This window comes from Dermacentor silvarum, chromosome 8 (assembly GCF_013339745.2).
Source record: "Dermacentor silvarum isolate Dsil-2018 chromosome 8, BIME_Dsil_1.4, whole genome shotgun sequence".
In the NCBI taxonomy this organism is placed as follows: Eukaryota; Metazoa; Arthropoda; class Arachnida; order Ixodida; family Ixodidae; genus Dermacentor; species Dermacentor silvarum.
In genome coordinates, this window is record NC_051161.1 from 21,386,583 (window position 1) to 21,414,414 (window position 27,832).

General features: G+C 45.2%; 1 protein-coding gene across 1 annotated transcript in view; it reads left to right on the forward strand.

The window, feature by feature from the left end:
• LOC119461993 (excitatory amino acid transporter) overlaps nt 1-27,035 on the forward strand; it is a 41,064-nt gene extending 14,029 nt beyond the window's left edge. The window contains exons 3-9 of the mRNA XM_049672380.1: nt 8,120-8,255; nt 10,642-10,956; nt 21,012-21,198; nt 22,579-22,812; nt 23,958-24,152; nt 25,746-25,880; nt 26,879-27,035. Coding sequence (XP_049528337.1) covers nt 8,120-8,255; nt 10,642-10,956; nt 21,012-21,198; nt 22,579-22,812; nt 23,958-24,152; nt 25,746-25,880; nt 26,879-27,035 — 1,359 coding nt within the window. The remainder of the gene's footprint in view (nt 1-8,119; nt 8,256-10,641; nt 10,957-21,011; nt 21,199-22,578; nt 22,813-23,957; nt 24,153-25,745; nt 25,881-26,878) is intronic.
• The last annotated feature ends 797 nt before the right edge of the window (nt 27,036-27,832 follow it).

A 27,832-nucleotide genomic window follows, 5' to 3' on the forward strand; every position in this document is an offset into this window, starting at 1 on the left:
ATTGCTTCTCATTTCATCACGAGGTACATAGGAAGAGATGGTGCAAGAAAGGAAAACAACGAGTACAGCCGGCAGACGATAAAATTCCTCCCGTTTGCCTTCGCAGTAGAGGAAAAAAATCTGATTACCAGAATATTCATAGGATAAAATATAGTACAATGGAGTAATAAAGAACTACAATAATAAAGAACTTGATATATGATATCAACAACGGACATTTAAGAGACTCACGCAGAAGATATGTATACGCAGACCACACACAAACTGCGTGAATCTGCAGATGCTGCAGAAGGCATGTAACTTCAGCCTAGCTACATGCAGCTTGCTTGAGTTAATTACAGATGGGATAACGTCACCGATCACATTGTGGTATATTGCTGTGTGCCATCATGAAAATCAGAACAAAGCAAGGACTCTAGCATCACTGTTCACAGTTGCATAAAAGCTTTGCGATGCTATTTGACGGGCCGAACAAACGGGTAAACAATCACCCATCAGCGAGTTTTTTTTTTTTTGTGTGTGTGTGTGTGTGTGTGGTGTGTGTGTGTGTGTGTGTGTGTGTGTGTGTGTGTGTGTGTGGTGTGTGTGTGTGTGTGTGTGTTGTGTGTGGTGTGTGTGTGTGTGTGTGTGTGTGTGTGTGTGTGTGTGTGGTGTGTGTGTGTGTGTGTGTGTGTGTGTGTGTGTGTGTTTGGAGCGGCGCGAAATTTCCGCATAATAGCAAACCTAGAAAGAATTCGTGTACTATTTTACGCGTTATTACATACCACCACAATGAGTACACTTAAACAATTTTTACATACTAGCTGTTGTCTTCGTAAGAAATTGTCACATATGCTAGCAGCCCGCTACAGAAGAGCAGGCGCACACATTCGAACGCCGCCCAGCCACCCGCCGAGTAGCAGACGAACAGGTTATAAAAGCGCCACCTATGGCCACCGGTTGAACGAAAGTGGGCGCAAGCTGCTCCCATAGAAGCCGGACATCTGTGCAGGTCTGTAGTTCCAGTAGGTCGTGGGCTGTACCACTTGATTTCGTAATGCAGGCCTAGGCTGCGAATTAAACGAGATATTCGTGGCATTGGTCTCTAGGTTTTGCCGCGCAGCTGTACCTAAAGTACCTCGTGAATTAGGGAATTCGTTAACACGTGACGGATAGTATAAAGCCGAAAACGGCATTCATCAGTAATTATTTAGTGGCCGCATGGCCTAATTTCGCTTGTTTTTGGAATGTGTATCACCTTACTTTGCTTCTTACCTGCATTTCAGCTTCACTCATTCGTAAGTAGACAATGCTAGCAATGTGCAGCCAGACGCAGTGTGAAACATTCTCTCATTGAGATATCCAATACCGCTTTCCAATTTCCAGTCACCAAACTTGAGCATCGGAAGAAAGGTAAGCGCCCATGGACGGTCGTTTCGCGCAACCTGGAGCTTAATTTAATACCTGCCTAGCGTTTTTTCCTTTTTTTTTACCGCAAGTGTAGTACCACACGGTACTGCATACCATGTGGTCTGAGCAGAACGAATAGTAAACATCAAGCCAAATCTATCGAAAGTTTCATTGGTCGCTGACAAATGCCGACATTTTTTCGTCGGTCTAATCTGGTGCAATATCGACCTGCGATTGCTGTAGCGCTGTTGCTAGCATTTCTCATTGCGCCAGCGTTGTGAGACGCCTGGTATCCGCTAGGGCAGCGTTCCTGCTGCACAGCAGCAGTTGTCTCGCTTGCTGCGTCGCGCCATGTCGCCGCCGCGTATTGTTCAAACACTGTGTGAGGACATCGAGGGCAACGCTGAACCTTTACAACGCTTTCAGTGCTTCGCCTCAGGGAAGAAACTGCCAATAATAATAATAAATGCGAAGCATTTCTTTGCCTAGTCGGAGCCAAGGTCAAACGCGAGGCCGTTCAAGGTTACAGAGCTTGTCGCCGATGCACGCGCACCTCCATGCGCCCACTCGCTGGCGGCTATTGGCTCGGCCCCTCCTTGCTCCACGCGCAGGCACGCGCTCTCCCACGCGACCACTCGCACGCTGCTGCTCGCTTGAAGCCTCCTCTCCTTGCTCCCCTCGCCGGTACGGGTGTGCGTGCCACAATTAAAAGTGACTCGGTTGCGTTAGATGCTTTATGCTGCGCGTAGGCCTCTACTTGCAGATATAACAATGGACCCTCAAAATTATCACGCGGAAGAACAGCGGAAGAGTGCAAATGCTCTACGGAGACTACAGAGCTATGCAACGCGTACTGAAGCGACAAGGCAGCAGGCGAAGCAACGGGTTGACGAGATACGCGGGGCCGTGGAGCACGAGCACGAAGAGAAGCGATGCACGGCCGGAGAACACCGGCACGCCAGGCGAACGGTCGCTGAACAAGCCATCGAGACCGAGCGCAGACATTCAAAAGCGCTTTGTCGTAGACGAATTTGGTGCGGCGTGTACCGTCTGCGACCGCCTCTCGTTCCGATCGGACGTCGTCAGGGGTAACGGCCCGCGCATGTGGCGGTCCTCGAGTGAGCGCTTCGATTCACCGAATGAACGTGAGTTCGCTCGGCCATCGCGTCACGTGCAGGGGAGAAATGCGCCGCACTGACTTAGATAACCATCGAGAATGGCGTTTGCCGTAATTTTATTGCGATAACAATTATATGGACACTCCAAGAGCATTTCTGCCGTCGCCGTCGTCGTCACCGTCGCCGTAAGGTTCCGTATAAAGGCCAACGGCGATAAAATCGTCGCCGCGCGCCGTACGCTGTGTGTGCTAGTGAAAGCGTACGAGAGTGAGCCGGCAATCGCGGCTCATTGCAGCGCACGCGAGCGAGGAAGGCCGGAAGCGCGCGGTCGGCTATCGCGCGTGCGAAGCACGAGGCGAGGCGACGGAGAGGGAGGGGGGAGTGCGTTCTGCCCCGTCGGCTGCTACTCACATGCGGCCGCTCGGACGCCATATCTTCAAAGCGATCTGCGATTGGGACAAAGTGCAAGCGCCGAGTGCCTGTAGCTCCGTATGCGCTCTGCTTTCGACGTTTACTTCGCGTTGAAGCGAAACGAGAGACAGCGCGAAGGTCAATTTGCCCACTGCTGCTGGCGCGCTTTCTCACTCCGGCGTCTTCACCGCGACTTTCCGCGGTCACCGAGCGAGATGTGTTCATGTTTACCTGCGAGCTCATGACACCGTGCTTGTCTATTCAGTTAGTGAGCGAATGTTTACAACTTTATATGGCCAATTAAACTACTATGCTTGCTTCGTATAGCTCTCCACTAATTTGTTATCGCTATCGATACTTCGCCTTTCGGGCGAAACTTGGAATTTATTTTGTGACATTCTTTTCATAGTTCAAATGACCCAAGGCGCCACCGAATTTTAAGAACGGCAAAGTTGGGTGCGCCAGGTTATTGGTTCCTGAAATAAAAGTTTTTACCACAGTTGTGAAATTCTAACACAATTCTTGTGCAAAACTGCTGAGCTACGAACCTCTAAAGCGATTGTTTTGAAGTCAGGGAATAAGTACTAAACATCCTCCGCTAAGCTTTAGAGAAACATTGGTTAGCCTTGTTGTAGCAGATTCCACCTATAATATCTGCACATAATATGTAATATCGCTGACTATGCTCGTCTCTTTTGGACTTCAAATACAGCATGATAAAATGGGCCGTGCTTCACTGCGTCTCTTTAACAAGCGAGCTCTTGGTGTCTCTTCAAGGAGGAGACAGTGGCACCTACCATGCACCTTAATGAAATGATTCCAAGCTCTCACCACTGACTTTGAGAATTTCCTTGCTCAGAACTCCCTCGGCCATGTGATGCGACTTTTGAGGCACTGCTGGCAATCGGCAGCAAAAAAAATTCTCATTTGCCATCAGAGTTTTGGAGCGTACGAGATACTGAGTCTATAAATTAATGAGTCTACAGGTTATACAAAATATCTACAGGCATGAATTAAGATGATGTTACTGTCATTAATCAAGTCAAAGACGAAAAAAATATCCGAGGACCTCTAAGCCCTTATTACGGGTTGCTAATGCGAAAGCATTAATGTTCAATTGAACGCCGCTGAGTGGTCCTTGGAGTTTTGCGCTGCGAGCAATGTACCATAGCGATGTACCGGCGAGCTGGTAATGCAGCTGCGAGTAATGTACCCGAGCCAACAAGCAGCAGCAGCCTGTGGTGCCAACGCCGCATGCCACCGACGTCCTTCGCGACGAGAGACAGAGGAAGCAGCAGCGGCCACCAAGGCTGGCAGGCGCGTGCGGCAGCTAAGCCAGATGTGCGTGAGAGAGAGAGAGAGAGAGATATACGGACCGAGCGCTGGCTTCCGAGAGCGAGGGTGACGTGGCGTCGCGGCAATGCCCTCTCCCCTCACGCAACACCTGGCGCGCTATTGCGGTTGCAGGTGTTCTCTTTCAACCGCTTTCGTCCGTTGAGGCGCGCTCGTGCGCTGGCATCGCAGCCTATGGTAATTTAGGTGCTGTTTTGCTGCTACAGACTACAGGCGTCGGCTTTTTCGCTCAATGGACCATTTGACGCTTTGGCATGTAAACGTAGACATATGGGAAAACATACAGGTTTATTTGTTCAACTCTTGATCTTGGTCACTCGTCTATCTTGGGTCCTTGGTCAGTTTGACCAAGGAACTAGTACGGCCTCCGAAATATGACAATTTTTTTAAGTCCTTGACTTGGTTGCTAACCGCAACTTCATCTTCGCAATCTTTCCTGACCAGACCACTATTCATGGAAACCTCGGCTGTATATCCATAGACATATTGCGGACAGCTTTGCTTTTCTATACACTGAGTGACAAAGCGTAAGGAATATGTGCGTTGTAGACAAAAGTTGATTGATATCTAAACGCAATGGCGCCACAAACCGTCGATACACAGTCTGGATAGACTTCACACAGCCCGCACCATCTGTACGTTGGATGTCTGTAGAAATTTTGTGTATTAGAGTAATAGATTTTCGTTATGCAGCACAACGCCCTGCGTCGGCTTCTGTCACGCACATGGTTGCTCCTAAACGCATGACAAGACACGGCACAGTGTCAGGGCTGATAATTCGACAAACAAGACACGTACTCAAAGGCACCAGTGCACCGACTCGACACGATGCTTCTTCTTTCTTGCCCCTGTGTCCTGTTGGCAAGTGTTCCTGGCGCCGTGCGTGAATGCACGAAGGCTCCCTATCGCGAGCAGCGCTCATCCATATTTTGAGCCTCGCCCAAGGAGGTTACAAAGAAATTGTGGAGAGGTGACGCCCGCCCCGAAACTGAAGCCAAGGACACGATCTTCCCATGGCTATAAGAGCTGTAGAGTCTTGCATCCACGTCGCATTTATATTCACAACGTTTCTGAAAAATATATTCACTTGATGGACACCCCCCCCCCCCCCCCCCCCCCCCCCCCCCTATTCATCACCATTCGTTGTGCGCTCGCACAGTGTAAGAACCAATACACGGTCATTACAGTTGACAAACCTATCGACGCTATCGGCGTCCACGAGCGCGTTGAAGTCGAAACCGAGCGCTCGCAACACGTTCGATTGGTTCATTCAGAGTGCCGCGCTCCAACTCAGAGTGCTCGCAGACGCTCCCACCTTCAACCTGGGAGCGACCGAGATACGACAGAAGCTCGATCACGTGGCCACTCCCATTGCTCTGGGAGTACCTAGTACGTTCGGTTGGCGCAGCCTTTCTCTGGCTCAGGTCTCGAGAAGGCTCCGCATCACTGCAAACCTAATTGGAGGGCGGTAGGAACCAGTCGAATGTGCCATTGTTAAAGTCCAAGATGGCAGCGCTCATGAATCTAAACTAATAATCTAGTACGCATGTACCTTGGCCATCATATTATCACTTAATCAACCACGTGACAGTTCAGTGCCCTCTTAAGCAGGCCTAACAGTTGAGCTAGTCTGAGTAGCTCCTGATTTTTCCATTTCATTACGAACGACGATTCAGACCAGCTTTTCCATATAAACCCGTGACAAGACTGTTCGAAGTATCTTCAAATAAACGCTTGCTATGCAGTATATGTACGATCGCGGTGTCTCAATATTTCATTAAACAAGTGGTGTCTGAAAATTCTTACACACAAAACACATTTACCCTTATTATTCACGTAACGTCACCAGAAATTCCGGAACTTTACTGTCAGACACTGCATACAGACACAGCGTCGAGGCGAAGGTCAGGCCATTATTTGGCTTGAGGGTTTATGTAAGCGATTGCGCTTGCACGAACATTGTGCGAGGTTTGTGAGCCACGCAAAACGGAATGCACGACGCCGTTTTTTGTAGAAAAAGTGAATGTGGGTCCGTATGCTCCAAAGTTAACAACTGTTATCGGTTGGTTATAGGAGCACATTAGTCATTTGTAGGTAGACGAAAAAAAAAAAATTTTGGCGTTTTACGTTCCAAAACCACGATCTGATTATGAGGCACGCCGTAGTGGGGGACTCCGGAATAATATGGACCACCTGGGGTTCTTTACGCGCACCTAAATTTAAGTACACGGGTGTTTTCGCATACTACAACATACGGGGTGATGCACTTTAAGCCCTACGGAATTTCTTTAAAAATCACCTGTGGCAGATAGCGTAATTCATGTCCTTGAGCTGGACTATTCGAAGAGGTGGACATTACTAGCACGATATATCGAAATACATTTTCAACTAATTAACAAAAAATCAGTAATTAACTTCCTAAATTTTTTATTTTAAAGCACATATTCCAATTTACGAATTGTAGTCGATGAGTTTGTAAGACGTATTCACTTAAAATAAATTTCCAGGTTGCCACCAGCTTCCAGATATTATTTACCAAAGTGTGGGACGAAATACATGGTCACTCCAGTTACTTTTGGGCTTCAATGTATGAAATAGCGTTTTCTTAAAACATTAAGTGGAACAACAGTGCCTTTTTATGGCGAGTTTGATGGCGCATATCTTTAAGCTGGTGTAATTCTGGAAATTCATTACAAATAAGATACGTCTTGCAAACTCGCCTGCTACATTGTACAATTGATAAATTGCAATATGTGCCATAAATAAATAAAATTAAGAAGTTGATAAACGCATTTTTGTTCATTAGTTGAATATGTGTTTGGTTTATCGCGTAAGTAATGTCCCCTTGTCTTCATAATCCAGCTCAGGGACTAGAATTATGTTATCTGCAACAGGCTATTTTTTGAAAAAGTCCATACAGCTTCAGAATGATCACCTTGTATATTATTCAGTTGAGCTAGCAATAGGAGTGAAATGCAGGCAGGTTTGTAGTTTGTGTGCAATTAATTTCTGTGCAAGGAATCTATGTACAGTGTTCTCTCTGCCGAATACCACTGCTCCGGTAAACTTGAATGGGTTGTTGATGATCAATCGAATGACGCAAGTTGAAAACACACCTCTGCATCCCTGGAACGGTATGAACTGTGTGTTCGTGCAAAAAAAAAAAGAAATAAAAAAAAAGAACCACGCAAGAAGTGAGATGCGAGGTGGGAAGAGGCAGGAAACTGGACCAAGGGTCCGAGTTGCGCGAAAAGAGAACAAGAAAATGAGTCTCCTCTTATTGGCCCTTTGTAGAGGATGTCCTCCTTTTCTCAGTTCGCGTCCTGATGACAGCACTCTTAACGAGACGCACGCGGTGGGCCGGCGAAGCGATTCGAACGCGTTAGTGCCCCCAACACTCTCGGTTAAAACAATAGCCCATGAAACTTGACACAGGGAGCACACGATCACGCCGCGCTGACTGACGACCATTTGTTTACTGCGCAACGATGTATAATGCGCGCGAAGAGAAAAATAAGAGAAAGAAACGAAGGCGAGGAGGTTGAGGATTGAGATCACCTAGATAAATGGGGTATGGATTTCGGCCTCCCATGTGTGTCACCACCACTCTAAGCCGTTGCAAGCCTCGCGATTCGATTCCAGTGCTCTCGGTCTCCCGTTAGATGTATCCGGCGCGTAGACCGCAATGACCGCGCAATTCACAGAGAGCACGGGGCATCCGCAATTTGAGGTAGTGGCTGAGAAACCGCACAGGCGGTCAACGAATTGACATGTTTCCTCAGAGATGATTAATGAATCTAGCTGCTTGGACCGAGCATCGAACGACCTTTGTTCCCACCATTGAACAGGCCGACACGGACGTGGGGAGCCTGACCGGGGAGAGAACAGGCATCTCGTTCCTCGTCGGCAACATGCTTTTCTTCCTCACCAGCAGCTCCATCGTGGCCGGCCTCGGACTCGGATTCCTCACCAGGAACACCGAAGGCACGATTGCATTGAACCTTCACCCTCGCGTCGTGTTCTTTGGCTCGCTTAATTGCGTGCTGCGAAACACAAGCGCGCTTTTAAAAAGCGGCGCGTTCAGAGGTGTGACATTGGTTGTACCGTGACAAAACAGGCGAATATTATGTGGTTTAAAATCAGCTCTAGGTTTAGAGAACACAGGTGAAAGTGTTGGCAGGGGTGGGTAGAGGGTGGCCATAGTCGCGCACCAACCTCCTGCGACTAACCGTTGACCTCTAACCACTGACCTCGACATCATTCTGTCAACCAATTACTTGTAAGACGTGCCTCGCAAAAAGTGATACCGAGAATTTCATTTGCGGTGGACGCATTTAAATTACTTGCGTTGAAGGAACGTGTACAAACGTAAGGTGCGTTTGTAATGAGTGCTCCGTTAATCTTGTAATTGAGTTGTGCTATCTTTTTCTTTATTTAAAAAAAAAATTGTACGGACTGAAAATAATCTGGACAGCGGTGTGGAGGCTGCTGTTTCAGTTCCCGCGCACTAGAAACAGAGTGCTAGTAGCAAATACCTAAGCGGGTGTAGGTGCTTCTGCTATGCGCAACTTCACTTCGGAGAGTTCTCACGTAACCAAATGGATTAACTTTGTTCAGTTAAAGGTAGAGTAAACTTACTCCATTGTGAAGCAATGCGGTTAGTCATGGGAGAATAAGCATCCATCCGCACATAATAGTTACCAATACTGCCTTTGTTATCGGATAGTAAAGGGCACTCACTTGCGCCTTCCACCAGCTAACTGTCCGCTCATCGCGTACACAATCGCGCACTATTAAAAAGAGGGAGAGAAAAAAAAAGCATATGACTATATCCCATTTCCAGTCACTCCATGTGATCGTATGATATCCCAGCAAAACCGAAATTGATGCAAATAAGACAAGGGGATTGCAGGACGTTAGAGGTGAAGATAAAGGGATAACAGGACTAGATACACAAACAAGGGCCCCTGGAACGGGAGCTCCAGCTAACTGGAGCTACGGGCTTAGGCTTCATTCTGCTTCCCGACGCGATAGCCCAGTGGATACGGCGTTGCACAGCAGAGCACGATGCCGTGAGTTTGAACCTGGACGCGGCGCCCGCATTCCGATGGGGGGGGGGGGGGGGGGGGGGGGGGCGCCATGCAAGAACGCTCGTGTACCCTGCATACAGGGCACGTTGAAGAACCTCAAGTGATCAAGATTAGTCCGGAGCGCTCCACTACTGCGTGCCTCATAATCTGATCCTAGACTCGGCACACAAAACCCCGAAACTTAATTTTTTCCCCTCCTTTTTCATCCGCTGTTGATAAAATCATCATATGGTGTTATTGGATATGCGCGATATACCGGGTGTTCAAAATTGAGCTTTACGGAATTTTTTTTTTAAATCGCCTGTGGCAGGTAGCATAATTCTTATCGTTGAGCTGGGTTATTCGAAGAGGCGGACATTAGTAGCACGAGAAATCGAAACACATATTCAACTAATTCAGAAAGATTCACTAATTAACTTCTCACTTAATTACTTTACGACGCATATTGCAATTTACGAATTGTAGCCGGTGGGTTTGCAAGACGCATCCACTTGAAATGAATTTCAAGGATGACACCAGTTTCCACATATTATTTCCCAAAGTGTGGGACGAAGGAGATGGGCGTTCCAGTTACTTTTGTGCTTGAACGTATAAAACAGCATTTTGATTTTTTTTTTAAATAAGTGGAACAGCGCATTTTTTACGGCGAGTTTGATGGCACATATCTCCAAACTGGTGTCATTCTGGAAATTCATTCCATGTGGATACGTCTGACAAGCTCAACGGCTTCAATTCGTAAATTGCAATATGTGTAGCAAAGTAATGAACTAAGAAGTTAATTAGTGAATTTTTGTTCATTAATTGAACATGTATTTCGATTTCTCGTGCTACTAATGTCCGCCTCAACGATAATAATTAATAACCCCGCTCAACGATAATAATTATGCTACCTGCCACAGGCGATTTCTAAAAATTCCGTGAAGCTTAAAAATGAACACCCCGTAGGTTGCACGAGTTTGTTCAATGCAGCCCACAACACAACACACTAGCTCACTAAATGAAATTCTGGGCTTTTACGTTCCAAAACCAAGATCTGATTGTGAGGCACGCCGAAGTGAGAGACTCCGGATTAATTTTGACCACCTGGGGTTCTTTAACGTGCACCCAATGCACAGTACACGGGCTTTTTTTTTTTTTTTTTTTTTTGCATTCCGCCCCCATCGAAATACGGCCGCCGTGGCCGGGATGTCGTCCCTCGACCTCGTGCTTATCAGCGCAACACAAAATCCACTAAGCTTCCACGGCGAGTCGCTAGCTCATTGCGATGAATGACATTTCAGGCGCGTGGACGCGCCGACACATCTCGTACATGGCGTTTCCGGGCGAGATCTTCCTGCGGCTGGCCGGCGTGGTGGTGATCCCGTTGCTGACAAGCATGCTGGTGGCCAGCATTGCCACCGCGGGGCTGGCCGCCGCGCGCCGTGTGGGCCTCCTGGCGTTCACCTTCTACGTCGTCAGCAAGGCAATGGCCATGGCCGTCGCATACGCGCTCGCCGTCTCCCTGAACCCGGGCAACCCTGCGCGCCGCATCGACGTCACCGACGTGAGGCCCACCCGCGGCAGGACGCACTACGTAAACATTGTCTTTGACGCCTGCAGGTTCGTAGGCTGTCGTCTGCTGCCGTAGACACGAGAGGCAGCGCGAAGGTCAATTTGCTCGCTGCCGCTAGCGCGCTTTCTCACTCCCGCGGTTTGACGAGTTTCATGTTTACCTGTGCGCGCGTAACACCGTGCTCGCTTGTTTAGTCAGTAAGCGAATATTTATAACTTTATACGGCAGATAAAACTACTATCCTTACTCCGTATAGCTGTCTACTAATTTGCTATCGCAATCGATGCTTCGCCTTTCGGGCAAAACTTTTTTTCTGAATTCATCTGCGAAGCTTTCCTTATGGGTTTTCCGTATGGGTTTTCTTCGTAGCTTCGTGCTGCAGGCAGGTGCAGGATGTTGCACCCAACATATTTCAGGTTTAGTTCGGGTTCAGGCTCAGCCTACTGAATATTTTCGGTTCGGTAAAGGTTCAGCTCCGGAGCAAAAACATAACGTTCGGTTCGAACAGGTATGAACAGGCTCGTACGGGTTCATAACGGGTTCAGCGTTAAGGAGAACCGGGAAAGTTTTCAGAAACGACGTTTCTGAGTCTCACCCGCCAATTTATTTAAGCAAAAAGCAGTTCATTTCTGCTCTTACTTGAGGAAGACCGATGTAACTCTGGTGTCTTGGATATTACACACCAAATCCAATACACTGTGACTGCAGGCGCACCGGCGTAATGTCATTTCTTTTCCTATACCCCCAGTAGCCAAAGCGCTGAAAGCACATTTAATTTCATTGTTGCTCCTGTAAGCTGGCGTACATCTACGGGCGCCTCGTCCATTTAGGTTGTAGGACCAGTGAGGGAATAATATGACTAATGAATAATATGACTAATATTAGTAGTGCCAATTTTCAAATCTGGCGTCCGCTCTGATCCCCTAAACTATAGACCCATTTCATTGACATGCACCTTCTCAAAGCTCCTTGAACATGTCATCCACACCCAGATCATTAATTATCTTGAAGATCACAACATCATATTTAAATATCAGCACGGTTTTCGCAAGGGATTCTCTTGCGACACTCAGCTTTCTGGATTTACTAACGACTTATTTACTTTAATAGACGCCGGGATTCAAGTCGACGCTTTGTTTCTCGATTTTTCTAAGGCATTTGATCGGGTCCCCCACCATAGATTACTACTCAAGTTATCGCATCTCAATATTAACCCTCAGGTTCTAGCATGGATTAAAGACTTCCTCTCATCTCGCGTTCAGTTCACCGCTGTTAATGGTTCTAACTCTTCAATGGCTCAAGTCACATCTGGTGTACCCCAGGGGAGCGTGCTTGGTCCCCTGCTCTTTCTAATATTTATTAATGATTTACCTAACTGTGTATCGTCCAAAATTAGACTGTTCGCTGACGACTGTGTTGTGTACAGAGCCATTAAAAGTGAAACTGACCACCAATATTTACAAACTGATCTCGATTCAATTAACACTTGGTGTTCATCGTGGCAAATGACTCTAAACCACTCTAAGACAAAGCTCGTCTCCTTTACAAGAAACTCTTGCCGCATTCCAACCAAATACACCATTAATGACGTAGCAGTTGAGGCAGCTTCTACTTACAAATATTTAGGTGTTCACCTACTGTCTGACTTAACCTGGAACTATCACATTGATCTGATTCTAGCAGCTGCTAGCCGTTCTCTTGGCTTATTAAAACGTAACCTTCGACATGCTCCTGCGCCTGTGCGTAAACTTGCTTATATCACCTTAATCCGACCTAAAATCGAATACGCTTCAGCCATATGGGACCCGGATCAAGCCTACATCATAGATAACATCGAATCCCTGCAAAACCGTGCTGCTCGTTTCATTTTTTCAGATTACTCACGTTTCACTAGCGTCACGGCGTTAAAAGCTCGTGCTGGTCTTGTTAACCTCTCCCATCGTCGCAAACTTGCTCGCTTAACTCTTTTTCACAAAATTTACCATCATCCGTTGCTTCATGACGATTTCTTTCAATCACCATCGGCCTTCTTTCCCCGCCGTGACCATCCTTTCAAGATCAAACGCATCATTTGCCGCACTTCATCTTTTGCGAACTCATTCATACCCAAAACCATTATTGAGTGGAACCAACTGCCTGGTACAATCGCAACTGAAATAAACACATCGAAATTTCAAGAACTTCTAAAAAATGAATGTGATAAGTAACTTTTCTTCTAGTTCTGTTCTGTTTACCGCAATGTTTGATTTTTCTTTTTTGTGTGTGTGTCTGTGTGTGTGTGTGTGTTCTGTTTATTATGTTGCGTTTTCTCATTATGGTTCCTTGATTGTTGCTGTGCTTCCACATTTTATTCTTCTTGCCTATTACTTCTCTAGATTGCCATACAATTTTTTTCACCCCCTATGTAATACCCTCGTTGTGAGGGCCTTTAGGGGTTTCTTGAAATAAATAAATAAATAAATAAATAAATAAATAAATAAATAAACAAATAAATAAATAAATAAATAAATAAATAAATAAATAAATAAATAAATAAATAAATAAATAAATAAATAAAATAAATAAATATAGTAAGGTTTGGTAACGACACAAGTCTTTGTGACAGGCATTGCTCTTAGAAGGATGTCTTGCTGTGCACAGCCTGCAACCGAGCTCTAACGACGCGACCATGCAAATTCCGTTATGTCAAAGGGCTGCGACTTAGACGTTATCACATTCTTTTATATACAGGGTGTTTCAGCGAACACTTTCAAAATTTCTTTAAGGTTGTCTGTGGCAGATATCCCAATTCTAGTTCATGAGCTGGTCTACTCGAGGAGGCGGACATTACTTCCACAAAAAATTTAAATGCATAATCGACTAATCAACAAAAATTCACTAATTAAGTTTTTAACTAATTACCTGATGGCCCATATTGCAATTTACAAATTGTAGCCGTGGAGTTCGCAAGGCGGATGCACCTGGAATTAATTCTCCGGATGACACCAGCTTCGAGATATTAATTCCCGAACTTTGCGGAGAAATGCATTGGCGTTCCAGTTAATTTTGTGCTTCAATGGATAAAGCGACGTTTTATTAACAAGCTAACTGGAACTCCAATGCATTTCACCGCAAAGTTCGGGAATTATTATGTCGAAGCTGGTGTCATCCGGAGAATTAATTCCAGGTGGATCCGCCTCGCGAACTCCACGGCTACAATTTGTAAATTGCAATATGGGCCATCAGGTAATTAGTTAAAAACTTAATTAGTGATTTTTTGGTAATTATTCGATTATGCAATTCAATTTCTTGTGTAAGTAATGTCCGCCTCCTCGAGTAGACCAGCTCATGAACTAGAATTGTGCTATCTGCTACAGGCAACCTTAAAGAATTTTTGAAAGTGTTCGCTGAAACACCCTGTATATGTGTGTGTGTTTGAACGCGCCTTTCACGTTGCGAGCTTTGCAAGATTTTGTAGTTAGCTGTATAGTAGAAGGAGATCAATTATTTTATGCTCATGTACACTCCAACCAGCCTTGGTTGCACAAAAATTTACATTAGTGTCAGAACTAAGCTGGGGTGACGTTATCCGAGTCACGCCTGTACCGTGAGAGTCGTTTGTCGATTACGGAAGATTTGGGGCTTTTTCTAACTCATCCCGTCTGACGTGCCCCAGCAGACGGTCCACAGCAGATAGTTAAATTTTACTCCAAGGTCACTAAAATTGTCGCTACATAACTTTAGCTAATTTTAAGAAGACACTAAAGCAAAACAATAAATCAGCTTAGACTGATAAAGTATTCTTTGAAAACTCTGCTGTCGGTAATTACACCGAAATAGGTCAATTATTAGAAGAGAAAACGAAGGTCAAAGTTTTTTTGTTTTTTTTCGCGCGGAAACCACAACGTCAGCATTTCAGTCTGACGTCACGGCTTCTAAAGTAACTTTTCGTATTAGGGCCACGTTGGCTCAGTAAATGTTAGCGAAACTTGCCATATTCAGTCTTGGGCTCCTTTAGAACACAACGTAGTCAATCTTTACCCCTAAAAAATTAACTGAGACCTAGAAAACGCTGTCAAAATCGATGACGTAATGGTGAGCTGGTGCCGGAACTTCAAGGTGGCATCGCCACTCGCCTCTGTGTTTTTCGTTTCTTTCTGGCTTACCAAGCGGCTTCTCGCGTTAAGAGTGGTGTTTTCGGTATTGTGGAAGGGTAATCTACTGATACAGAAGAAATAATTTTTCCCTTTAGTGGGCTTTTAAGTAACGTAGGCGTTTTGGAACACTATAATATATGCTAACGTGGAGTAAGTTATCTGCCAACACGTTTCACCTTTGCCTAGTGTCCATGCAAGTTAGTAATAAGTAATGGACTGACCAGCAAAATGTAGAGGACTTTTGTTTCACTGATATCGTTTACCTTCAGATTGTGAGGCTACAAATCCAGCCTGATTCCAATGAACACGAGTTATCTGAAGTTCCCAGCACGAAAAGGCACTTGGCCCACATTACGCCAGCACATTTTCTAGTCCTCGGCACTCCTGAAGGGAAAGCTAAATTCTGCGACACGCACTTGACCGCATGTTGACATAGGCAATGACAATTACGTGACATATATACAGGTCAGGTCCTGCACCTACGCTCTTTGATATAGATGAAAGCTCCGTGTGATAATGATTTGTCCAAAATCAATGAGAAAAAGAAGTGGTCTGTTCAGACTAGCGTGAACGATTCCAACCGTTCCGACATCTACGCCCTTGTAAAGTCGATCGGTCTTATTGTTCACCTACCGCTTTCTAAATCTCACCGTAAAATATGTTGCAATAGGTATAGTCAAACTTATTTGCCCCTACACCTGCAAATGTTCACCAATCGAACGCATGTATAGTGAACGTGCTCAACCCACAGCGTTATCTGACCCATTCAAACAGCTTTTGTAAGGACTTGAAAAAAAAAATTGTCAGCGCAATGTGAATCCGGTGAAGGCCACCGCGCTGTGAAGCAGTGTGACTACCACCAATGAAAAAACAACTTTTCTTTCATTATGGTCACAGAGATCACGCATCATACTGCCAATTTCGGCCGCTTAAATGTATATAGCTTTTGAATAATAAAAGTGCATGCTAAGGAAAGCGATTTTCAAAACATTTCTAACCTCAAGGTCGCTGAAATGTCGCAAGTTGTGCGGTCACGTCGATAAAAAAATCGCCGGTCACCTAATAGAAAAATTTGTCGTTAGGCAGACAAGTCGCTATGTTGAGTCAAGTCCATTAAGTTGTAAAACAAACAAAAGCACATAGTTAAATAAAACTACTCTCATACAACATGTACAAGTAGCAATGAGCAGACTTTTACAGACACAGGTAGCTCGGGAAGCCAGAAAACGATGCAAGACCGAGAGACAGGAGACGCCGAGTTAAGTGCAATGCTGGTGGAACACGTCTCCCAAAGATGCCCTGCGACACCAGAACTCACCCTATGCCCTCAAATTTCTTAATCCCGTAACTCTGTGTAGTGCTTAGCCTCGCTCTACTGCGTTTCCCTTCTGCTCGCACCTATTTTGTTATTATACATCATCAAGGATTACCTGTCCTATGCACTATATACATGACCTTTCCGCAAGTATACTGTAAAGCGGTTTGTAGAAACCGTCGCTAGGGCAGTTCTTCGACTTTGATCCAAATTAGAGGCTTGTTATGAGCGAAGTATTTGTTATAGACAAATCAAAGAACATGACGTCACAAAGGTGAAGCGGCAGAGCCCATAGTGCTGGTTTAGGCAAAATGTTCAAGTCCCACATGCATTTTTTTTTATATGGACAGACAAGAAAGCAGAGAACCAGTGTACGTACATTACAGAGAAACTGCTATTCAGAAATATAGCTTACGCAACGCCGGAGCCCACTGCTGTGAGTCTTCCCATTTCCCAGATATTATATTGCGCTTTAACAGTGTTTGAATAGTGGGTTCGTAGGGACTATATATTACTGGCCACACTGTACCTCAAGCACAATCACTCTGTGGACCTCCATCCTACAGAGCACACTCAAGTATATTATTTGCATAATCCGTCTACACTAACCGTACTGTGCATTTAAGTTATCTAAGACGAAGTTGTATACGTTTTAATTGTTTCCTTCATCACATTATTTATATTTATGTCAGTGAGTCGGTATTTTGATCTTATCAGCTATCATTGCATAATTTATTTTTGCTCCCTTTTTTTTGTGCTTTCCTTGAATCACCCCTTCACGCAATACTCCTTCGGGAGCCTGTGCGATAACTGAATAAATAGATCGATCTAGCGGTCAGGTCTTCTGCATTTGTCGGTGTTCAGCTGTATCTTTGCTCATGCGGCGTTAGTCTTCTCGTTTGAGTATAGGACCTGTGTCGCACACAATCCCTAAGCGGACGTTCTAATCTCATTGGGATTGTTAGTTGGTTTTGGCGCGCAAGACACACGCAAGGTGCACCGTTCGCCAACAGTCTTGTTTCTTCATTGAGCAGCAGTCCGAAACTATAAGCACTTACGAATAACGCCGACGACTCCAGCACACACATCTAATATAGAGCCATTAAATGTCAACAGATATTGCTGTAAAAGAACTATTCCTACCCTCTTTTTGCCCATGCCTCTGCTAGTCTAATCACGAGAGCTTAGATCTGGGCCAGTTGGAACAGATGCATGGTTGAACATACAACAAACAATGAAAATACACCGATCTACAATTGTACACAAGCAACAATACTTTTATTGGCCCCATACGTATGACGTCCGAATGATGGTATTGTAGTGAAGAAGCCGAGACAGACGCAAGCAGCACTGGGGAACTGTCATCGATATAGGTCTCGAGTGCAGATCGCGAGCTGCTGGTACCGAGGCTGTTGTTCTGTGGATGCTGCGCTGGTTTTTCGCCTGCCGCATCCCGTCAATAAATGCTAGGGGTGTGCGAATAGCGATTTCTGAGACAGAATCCAACACGAATCGAATTGTGCCAGAAGCGAATCGAATCGAATATCCAATAGATTTTGAATAATGGAGAGCCGTCGTCATAACACAAAACGATGTTTACATCTCAGTATTCTTCAAGTTAGCCCGTTTCTGTCATTACATAACACGTTATGAAGCCTTGTTTATTAAAAGCACAAATGGAGCATTAGGAGCAAACAAGTAGTTTCTTCGCATGCACAGGGCTCTTCAGTGAGTGCGAATGATCGCCGTATAGTCTGCAAGGTATGGCTACCTAAGCGACGTAGCCTGGTCTATCACGCAAGTTCTCATGTTTTATGTCTATACTATACCCACGGGGGTGAACATTTAACGTATTTCTGCTGCAGTTTTATGTTTATATCGATGCAGTTTGATGCTTTGAAATATTCGAAAGTATTCCAACATATCCACATTTACAAACAGTGACAATCGAATAGGACACTATTCGATTCGCTATTCACAAGTTCCGAATATTGATAAGGGGTGTTATTAAATCCACTTATGAATATCAATCAATGCTATTTCTTTCTCGGTTAAAGGGGTACTGACATATTTTCGACTATTCACTTTTTAGTCCGACAGTGAGCGTTCTAGAGCTCTAAACTCATATTTCTCGAAACTCATCAAACAAGCCTCAGAGCGCCGTACATAATGTAATATAACAGCTTTTCCACGGCCAGTTTCGGTTTCATTTCCCAGGAGAATACTGTGTCGTGACGTCACGACAATGTATGTGGTCACGTGGGAGCAGGACATTGCGACATTTTGATGCTCGTTCCGGCTCCCTCTGTCGCCTCGCATGCTCGTTGTGAGCACCGATGTAGCAGCATAGCGGACGCCCAAGCGCAGCGGAGAGAGTGTCCACATGCTGTGACGTGACGTCATGATACAGTATCCTACTCAAAAAGAAACCGAAAGTGGTTGTAGAAAAGCTATTATAATAAATGATTAACGGTAATCTAAGGTTTGTCAATGTCTTTTATAGGGTTTGTAGATGTAAGACTTTCATTTAACGCAAGAAATGAATAGTCTGAAATATCATGTTAAAGCATGTTTAAAGATGGACCGATGACATGTATGCATCTTTGTTCTTTTCAATACGATATGCTTCGACAATGACTGTAGATGGGTGCATTTTCTTTTCGTTACTGGTTGTATGCTTCTCTTCGTAAGTGTGATAATAAGTTTCTGTCTCCAATAAAAAGTTTACTTGTGAGCCAGCGACCAATGTGCGTCTTTTCATTCTGCTTTTGCGTCTGTGTGAAGGTGCGCTGTTATCCGTTACGTACACCCTCACCAGGTGCTGGAGCTTGTCGATAACTAGTGATGTAGACGATAATGGGAAAGTACGTTTAAACTAAGCGCAACCACGAGCAAACGGCAGGGCAGTTAGTAATGCGAAGTGCCTTGCTGCGAAGGCCGCGCACGTTGTATTCGAAATGCCCCCGGCAGAGAATAGGGACAGCTCCGTGGCGCCATCCATCGTTGAATGAAAGAACTAGAAAAGGGCGCGAGCAGCCTCCGAGCTTTCGGAGCTAGTTCGTCCGAAGGTCCGTTCGCATCAGCCAGACTAGCCAGACTATCACGGAGGTCAAGGCGCTTACATTCAAAGTTGGGGGTTGCTTTCAAAGTTGCGGGATATAGACACGGATGTTGTGGCGAAGATGCATTCTCAGTGCGCATTTATTCACAGCTAGAAACGCGCTGTCCGAATAGTTTTGAGAAACAGTGTCCACGTATAGGGCTCACCTTACACGTAATCTTTTTCGCAGAAACACGGTGCCGGGGAATTTAATGGAAGCGCTTATATTCACAGTAAGTACATGTATTGGTTATGCGGCAAACGCAAGAAAAAAAAATCTGTCAGTGTGTGTACTCATAACGCCAATGCATATTTATTTCTCTCTCTCTCTCTCTCTTTGCCTACAGCCGTACACTGTTGTCGAGATAAACAGCACGGGAAAAGAAACCAGTAAGCCCCATTGTTCGTTCATATACTAGCGAGGATGCATGCATGATAGAAACGCGTTACCTTTGATTGAAAAGGCGTCTATTGTGACAGGCGTTGTGTGTCCAGTAGCAATATACTATCGATATCAAAGTCATTCGTAAAGAGCAACATACCATCAAATCTAGACCCTACAGCGTCATGCTAAAATCGCAGTACTATCTGCAAGGAAGGTTCGGATCTGAAGGCGGAAATTCTAGAGCGGCCGTCATGTGCGCTTACAGTGAAGCACTGATTTGCAAAAGCAAACATTTCTCATTCATTCGATCACGGTGCCTCTGCCAATTTTGTATCATAGAAATACGCGGCGTCCGTGACATCATGTTAACAGCCTCGTGACTACCCAAGATGGAAGGTCACTGAGAAAGAGGCAGGTACAAAGTGTATGCGTCAAAACGGCGCTTTGTTTATAAGTGGTGCTCAAATCCAGCCCACAACGACCACTTGTTTGAAGTAACAGTGAAGTTTGAAGTTCAGTGAAATGATCATGAGTAATGTTCATTCACAATATGTGCATACTTAGGTAGGCTGGATACGTGGATGATATCCACCTTCGAGAGCACTGTTTTGACGTGGAATGCACTCAAGCTTTGAAAAAAAAAAAAAAAAAGTCATCTTTGATACTTCCTACCAGGATCAGTTGGTAAGTGAGGGCCGGAGTTGAATGCATTACGAAGATGGTATGGGGGCATTCTATTATTTTCGCATTCACATTCTTCTCCCAACCAACATCCTCGTATCGCTCTGAGGAAACGAAATCCAATGTAGAAACTGATAATAGAAAATTTGCGCAACCGCACATCTCGTGCGCAGTATAACGCAAACTTAAGTTTCGTTTGCAGGGCGCGTGCATGTCGTTGCAATTCCTCACCTTAATGAGGCAGAAGGCACACAATAAATATCAAGGCTTATTCGATCGTTGAGGACAGGTAAAAAGACACAAAATCGAAAGTCACCTAGCCCGACAGGTGTCAGAGGGACCTTCTCTACCGTACAGGCAGCAGCACTGGCTTCGCAGTCGAGAGCGCCTTTTTCTGCTACACTGTCCGTGGACAGTTTATATGTATTATCAGTTTATGTCCACAGAATAGATAAAACGTTCTTTTTTTTTTCAATGGCAGACATCAGCTTGGAGAGCCAGACGCCTGTGATACGACGCACGAACATCCCGAACTACATGGGCATGACCATAGTCAGCGTGCTGCTGGGCGCAGTCCTGGCCATCCTCTGTGAGAGCTGCCGCGGATTCATCGAGCTATTCGTGGCCGTCAACGACGTCATGCTTAACCTCGGACAGCTCATCATGTGGTACGGAGTGTAACGGAGCACATACACTAAACTAGCACGCATGCCACGGTTGTGCAAGCCGAAGAGCACCGAATATGGACGTTTTTAAAGCAATTATATAGTATGGTGCCAGAAACATGCTCCGCTTGTCACAGGTGTATGTTAATCCCGCAACTGCGTACTAAGTATACATACAATTACGGAGCTGAAGATAAGCGTCTCCTATTGGCCTGATAGAACATTTCGTAGCCCCGCTTATATGAATGGTACAGTAGCACATAGAATGTATCCCGCCCACCGATTGAAAACGATGCAGTAGCTCTTACACGAATGAATGTATTCAAGCTCACACCTGCAAAAAGCATTCGTGCCTACAACAAGCAGCGAACACCGCTAATTGTTCACTGACTGCTGCATGATGGCAGGCAGGAAACCAAATGACGTAAATTCACGTTATGGATGACGCTGACGCTGAACATGAATGTTGACAATTGAGACCACCTGACTATTGCGACATGTCTCCAACTTGCTCTGCTAGAAGTAGCTTATGGTGACAGTACTGATGACAAAGGGGACGCCCAACGACGTGCGTTTGTGCGTCATTCTTTCTGTTGCGTCTCGTCCTTGTGTGCGCTGTACGTGGTATAGGTCGCATCACCAACTCGCCCAAGCCGCCATTATAACCGATTCAAGCATATATGAGCGCGCAAACCATCTCATGACTGTCGAACGCAGCATCGTTACACAACTCTGTTCAAGCTGTTAAGGCTCAAGACAAAGAACATTTGCGACCCTCTTCCATTGCTAAAATGTCAGTTTCATCATGAGTACGTGCCCGCGTTTCTGGAGAAAAAGTAATACCATGTGCATCCTTCATGGAACACGCCTTGCTATCCTGTTGAGTGTTAGGTGTGTGTACGCAAGCGTAAATGGTTCGGAAATTTTCCTTTTTTAACTCGAAATGCTTTTTAGGCATTAATAACAGAGCTTGCAAAATCGATTACGTTAACTGTTAGTATAGGCGAGCACCACAGGGTAATATGACATACGACCACACTGCTTCATCCACTATTTTGTCGCTTTCCTAAGGCTTTGTCCTTAACAGGAGGAAAATGTGCACCATGCACTTAAGCTAAACGCCTAATCAGCCTTCTTTCATGGACAGGAAGAGTGCGAGGCATCTGCTGTCTACTCGTGGGGAACAAATCCAGCTGGTGCAAAACAAAACACACGCCGATAGAACTGGCACGCCACATTTTCCCATAATTTCTGGCTTTCACCTGTAACATTTTTCTTATATCACCTGGCAAAGATGATCGCACCTCATGGGAGGCCCGAGGTGCTGGGGAGCCAGCTCTCATAATATAGCTGACCGAATGGTTTCCCACGCTGTTTCTACAGGTACTTCCCCATCGGTATTTGCTTCCTGCTGACGTCGCAGACGCTGCGCTCCCACGAGTTCGTGTCCGAGACGCGCCAGCTCGAGACCTACTTTCTCAGCCTCGTCCTGGCGTTGGCCATTCACGGCATGCTGACACTTCCAGCGCTGCTGGTACTGTTCAGCCGCACGCACTACCGGAGCCTCTTCTCAAACATCGGGCTCACGCTGGTCACTGCCTTCGGGACGAGTTCCAGGTTGGCAGGAACGCCGCCCACGCACGGGCATGGTTATACCCAGTAAACCACAAATGTTTATGCGATGTAAGAATTAAGTCCAACACCGACCTCTGCTACACGTCATAAGTATACTCGTAGGTACATTTTCGCCAGAGAAATCCAGGACGTCTAGAATATGTTGCTGACTTGAGAAAAAGGCAGCCTATATGTTTTATCACATCACCTCTAATTTATGTTGACATATAGACCTTTTTAAGTCCACAGGTGAATAATTGTCCGCCAAAATGCTTTATTTTCCCGTTTCCCTGTGACAGCATTATATTTTATCATTTGTTCAAATTATACTTCGAAATTATCATGTTTGCAGCTCGTACGTGTGCATCTACTTCGAGTATTTTATCACACAATTTACTTCTAAAGCGATGGCTTATGCCACTTACGCCTGGTAGGAGGTCTAGAAGAATTAGTAGACGGCACTTCTTCGTGCGCATGCACGTGCGCGTACATGTGCATTCCATGTGTCTGTTATTACTGTGCGGGCGTTCTGCCCATTGCATGTATCACACACCGTGGATAAAAATTGGACGGAATGTCTAATAGATTTGTCTTAAGTACAGCCAAGAACAACTCGTGGATAGTATAGCGACTTCATGACTGCATTCATGGCGTTCATGTTGGCGTATTGTCCCAAAAACATCGCGACGGTCTCCTTTCAGCCACCAGTCCGGCGAATACCCGTTAGTAGCGACACCGCAACCCTTCAATAATTAACAGTGTCTAATCTGTCCTTCGATGAATTCCCATATTTGCATCCTCGTGCGCTTCGACTTATTTTCGAGCCCATCGTGTGAAACGCCACGCCGCCCATAGACCAATTTAGTCATTGCGATTCAATAACGGTCCTTGGCGAATCCAGCGATGAGGAGTAATAGTTCTAGAAGCACCCATTCATCCTATCATTAAGTTTAACTAGACGCCGGGAGTGCTTGATTACGAAGCTATATTATGTGAATCGCTGCGCAGCGTCACTGGAAAAACGTGACTACAATAGGTACAGGGGTCGCGCTACTTACCAATCTGCATAGTCGTGTATTAGCGTTGAGCCGAGGCGAGTCCGTGAATAGGGGTTGGCCGCCTCAAATTACCGATGTTGTGGGTTGCAGCAATATGACGCTGACCAGTACGGTGTCATCTCTGGAAGGCAAGGTGGGCCTCCACCCACTGGTCGTGCGCCTCGTCGCACCGTTGGGGGCCACGTTCAACAAGGACGGTACGGCCATCTACATGGCCATCAATACCGTATTCTTCGCACAGCGAAGCGGATACCACATAACGTTCTTCGACGTTCTCGCCACAAGGTAGGCGGGAGAGATGAAATCGTGGACATTTGCGTTTCCTGTGCTCCACCCATGCTAATTTCGCACGCATAGCACTCGTTGCCCAGCATTCAAGTGTACGAGGAACGTAGCTTCTATAGCAAAGCTTTGGTTCGTTTTCACTTAAACCGCTCTGAAGGGTAACGCGGCTTGCTCGGGGCTACAATGTACAAAGCTGATGAGATTTAGTTGAAATGAGACAAGATACGAAAATTTTAGCATAAACACTAAAGGCTGACCGATTGCATGTTCAAGACGTGTGCATACATTATGGACAGCAGTGGCTTGGTACGCCAGAAGACGACCTAGGAGCGAAATACGAATGGCAAGACTGCATATAGATTACGACACCACCGCTACGTGACGTCAGATGTTTGACAGAGCTAACTGTTTATGGATAAAAATGAAACGCATCCACCCAAAAAGAAAAGAATTCGATCTTGCAACTTTCTCAGACTTTTCACGCACGAATAGTTCTGAAATATGTAGGGGTAAGCGTATATTCGAAGTCTAGAATAACAATCAAATATTACACACACACACTAATTGTATTCGAAAATAAACTATACGGTATTTTCTAATTTCGAAGCTAACCAATTATTTCGCAGCAATTGACTGTTTTAATCAGGTTACTGTTCTCCGTCTGCTAAGCAAAATATCGCAAATTAGCAGAAGTGAAACAAGGACAAATGTTTTGTAATCAACGCACAAAGAAAATGGGTAATGCAAGCTTTGTTTTCGGTTTCGGGGCAGGAGCTTATATGAGAAACTGCGATTCTGGCTTTTATTTTGTTTCATCCAGTCAAGTCACGCAGCAATTTTATTTCTTACACCACAGCCAGTCATGTTTTCCTTGAAACGAGTCGTCTTGCATTTGTCCACGGCACACAAGTCCTTCAGTATTTTTTTTCTTTTATTATTCCACAGCCTACGATATTTTTTAACCACCATTTTCATTTATTTAACGTTCTTGAAAATCTAGTCATACTGCAGCTACTCATTCTTGTAAAGCTTGTTTGCAACCCGGCTCTAACGATGCTGAGAGGCTATTCGTGCAGTTATTTCCTGATAATTGACTCTTATTTTTTTTGCGAGTCAGCACAAGCATGGCGCCTAATTATACCGAAATAAATATTTCTGCTTTAACTATATATGTGTCTGCATTTGACGTCCCCGATACCGACTTCGTTCATTCACCGTTGTTCGGGCGTGAAATTTTCTCCGCTAGATACATTAGCCAGCAGTGTGCAAATTTTAACATGTCTGAAACAGTTGCGCAAATATAATCTGCACAAATGGTTTGATGTACAGTTTCTATTTAGCATTCCTATATGCTCCGCTATTCGTCGTGTATGTCCTCGTCGTAATACATAGTGGCTTATTGAGCTTGTTGGCAGCACATTAAGCAAAGGCAGTCACGCAGCCAAGCTAGACACTGTGGTATTTTGAAACTATAGAAATGGGCAGTGCTTTCGTGAACGAATTACATATACTTGACGGGACGTGTAGGTCCACGTCGTGATCACAAAGTCTAACGTAATTTTTGCCATGGCATTTCTTTCCTAATGTTGCCAGCACCGTGACCCTGATCATGAGCAGCGCCACTGCAGCCATGCCTGGCCAGAACGAGACGTGCATCGTTCTTACGACGCGCCTCCTGGGTCTGTCTTCGCAAAGCGTCGGCGTCCTCGTGCTCAGCGACTGGATCACGTAAACACCTGCTTATAATGCAGAGTGGCGAATTACAGCGCCAGCCTTTGGCAGACGATTCTTCTTGTCAACTAACCGACTACAAATCTGGCGTTGTAGGTGCCACATAGATACAAGCCTTATATATCGTTACGGGGAGATGATAGGTGGCGCATAACAGTATCTTCCATCAAATGTAGGTGAGCAGAGCACAGATATATAACAGCACTTGCTCAAATAAATGACCACGCTTGTAGACAGAGCTTCATGCTAAGTATAGTAGAGTCAAATCTAACGCTAGATTGTGCGTCCATCGCCACTGTGTGGCAGCCGAGCCGGTATGGGAATAACGCGTAACACGTGGATTGGTCTAAACTTTCGTTTCCGGGCTTCAGACAACTTCTTCAAAGCCAAATTTTTTTATCGCAGCTTATTTTGTAGGCAATTTGTATGCTCAGAGCCGAGATTTATTTATGCGCGGGAAATATATGTGACAGGACGAATTAGTTGTGAATGTTAAACACTAAACCGATCAAAACGATTGTTTTGTAGCTTAACACAACTGAGCGAGAAAGAGCCATAACATAAACGGAAATGTACTTTCTTAACGGAGCCGTGAAAAATCACAAATATTACGAGCTCGGGACATGATTTCCAGTTTCGATAAAACATTACAGCGCCATGTTTTTTTCTACTAATCTTATTATGGAACTATACGTTTGTAAAGTGAGAAGCGCATTTAACAGCATCAAGGTGTCACAAAAATATAACTGGGAATTAAAGAAACAACTGCGACAAAAGCAGGAGGTAATCACTCAGTGCTGGGAACTAACCATGTGTGTAAGGGAATACTCCCGACGATGTGTTAAATGGTAACAAGAGAACGCATGCGCGGAGCACCAGCGCTCGTTCAATTGGACGCGATCCCGTGAACCCTTGCGATGCGGACAAAGTATCGTCACACATAAATGTTGTTGTTTTTCTCCTTTATAACGCCTTCAACTTCTCTTCGAGCGCAGAGACCGACTGGCGACTGTGGTGAACGTGTTGGGAGACGCGGTATGCTGCTGCATCATAGACGAACGATGCAAGAACGTTCTCCCTGGGACCAGCGAAAAGTTCAGCATGGTCCCCACCAAGAACTCCCGGCACGAGAGGGCCGGCAGTTCGCCCTGACTGAAGGGTCCTATGCTATGCCCGCAGATGGCCCGTGTAATCGAGCTCACATGCGCAGGAAGAAAATATGAAAAGAAGCACGCTTAATGGATCTTCCGTTTTATATTTACATTAAAGGATAAATGCAACCAAATGTTTTCATCGATTCTTGTTCTTTAGGAAAGCCCGGTTTTAAAGGTGTGCTCGAAATCATGCTGGCTCTATGATTGGCGCTGGTAGCCACGCTGTGTTCTGAGCTAGAATTTTAATTCAAGAAAGAGATAGCGCTCCATGCGTTGCTCGAGCTAGATAATTCGAGCTACGAATGAGAAAATTCAAAGCTGAAAGCGTCAATTCAGCTTTTAACTTTGAATTAAACAACTATACCTAGTATGGTATGATTGGTAAACCACCACTATGCTCTGCCATATTTTAGGTGGCAAAAAAACACTCATCTCTACCAAGCCTTTGCTAATTATAATCAATTTATGTTCATTTTACGTTGATTTTTCATACATACTGGTGATACTTTTCAGCTTCCACCGATATCCTGAACGCTTTATTATGATTATTTATTTCTTACGGAAAATGGAATTGATAACACAAGAAATCTCAAACAAACAAGCAATGAACCAGCTTCGCTTTTCCGGAAGCCCACGACCGCAGCTCCAAACAAGTGCCGAGAAAGCAACAAAGCTGCAACGTCATCGCAGTCGTCATGCGGTGCTGGGAAACCGAGCGCACAATTTAGCTGCTGGTTCGTGTTAAAAGTTCCGCTTATAAAAAAAAGTATTGAGGGACAACGAAAACAAAATGCA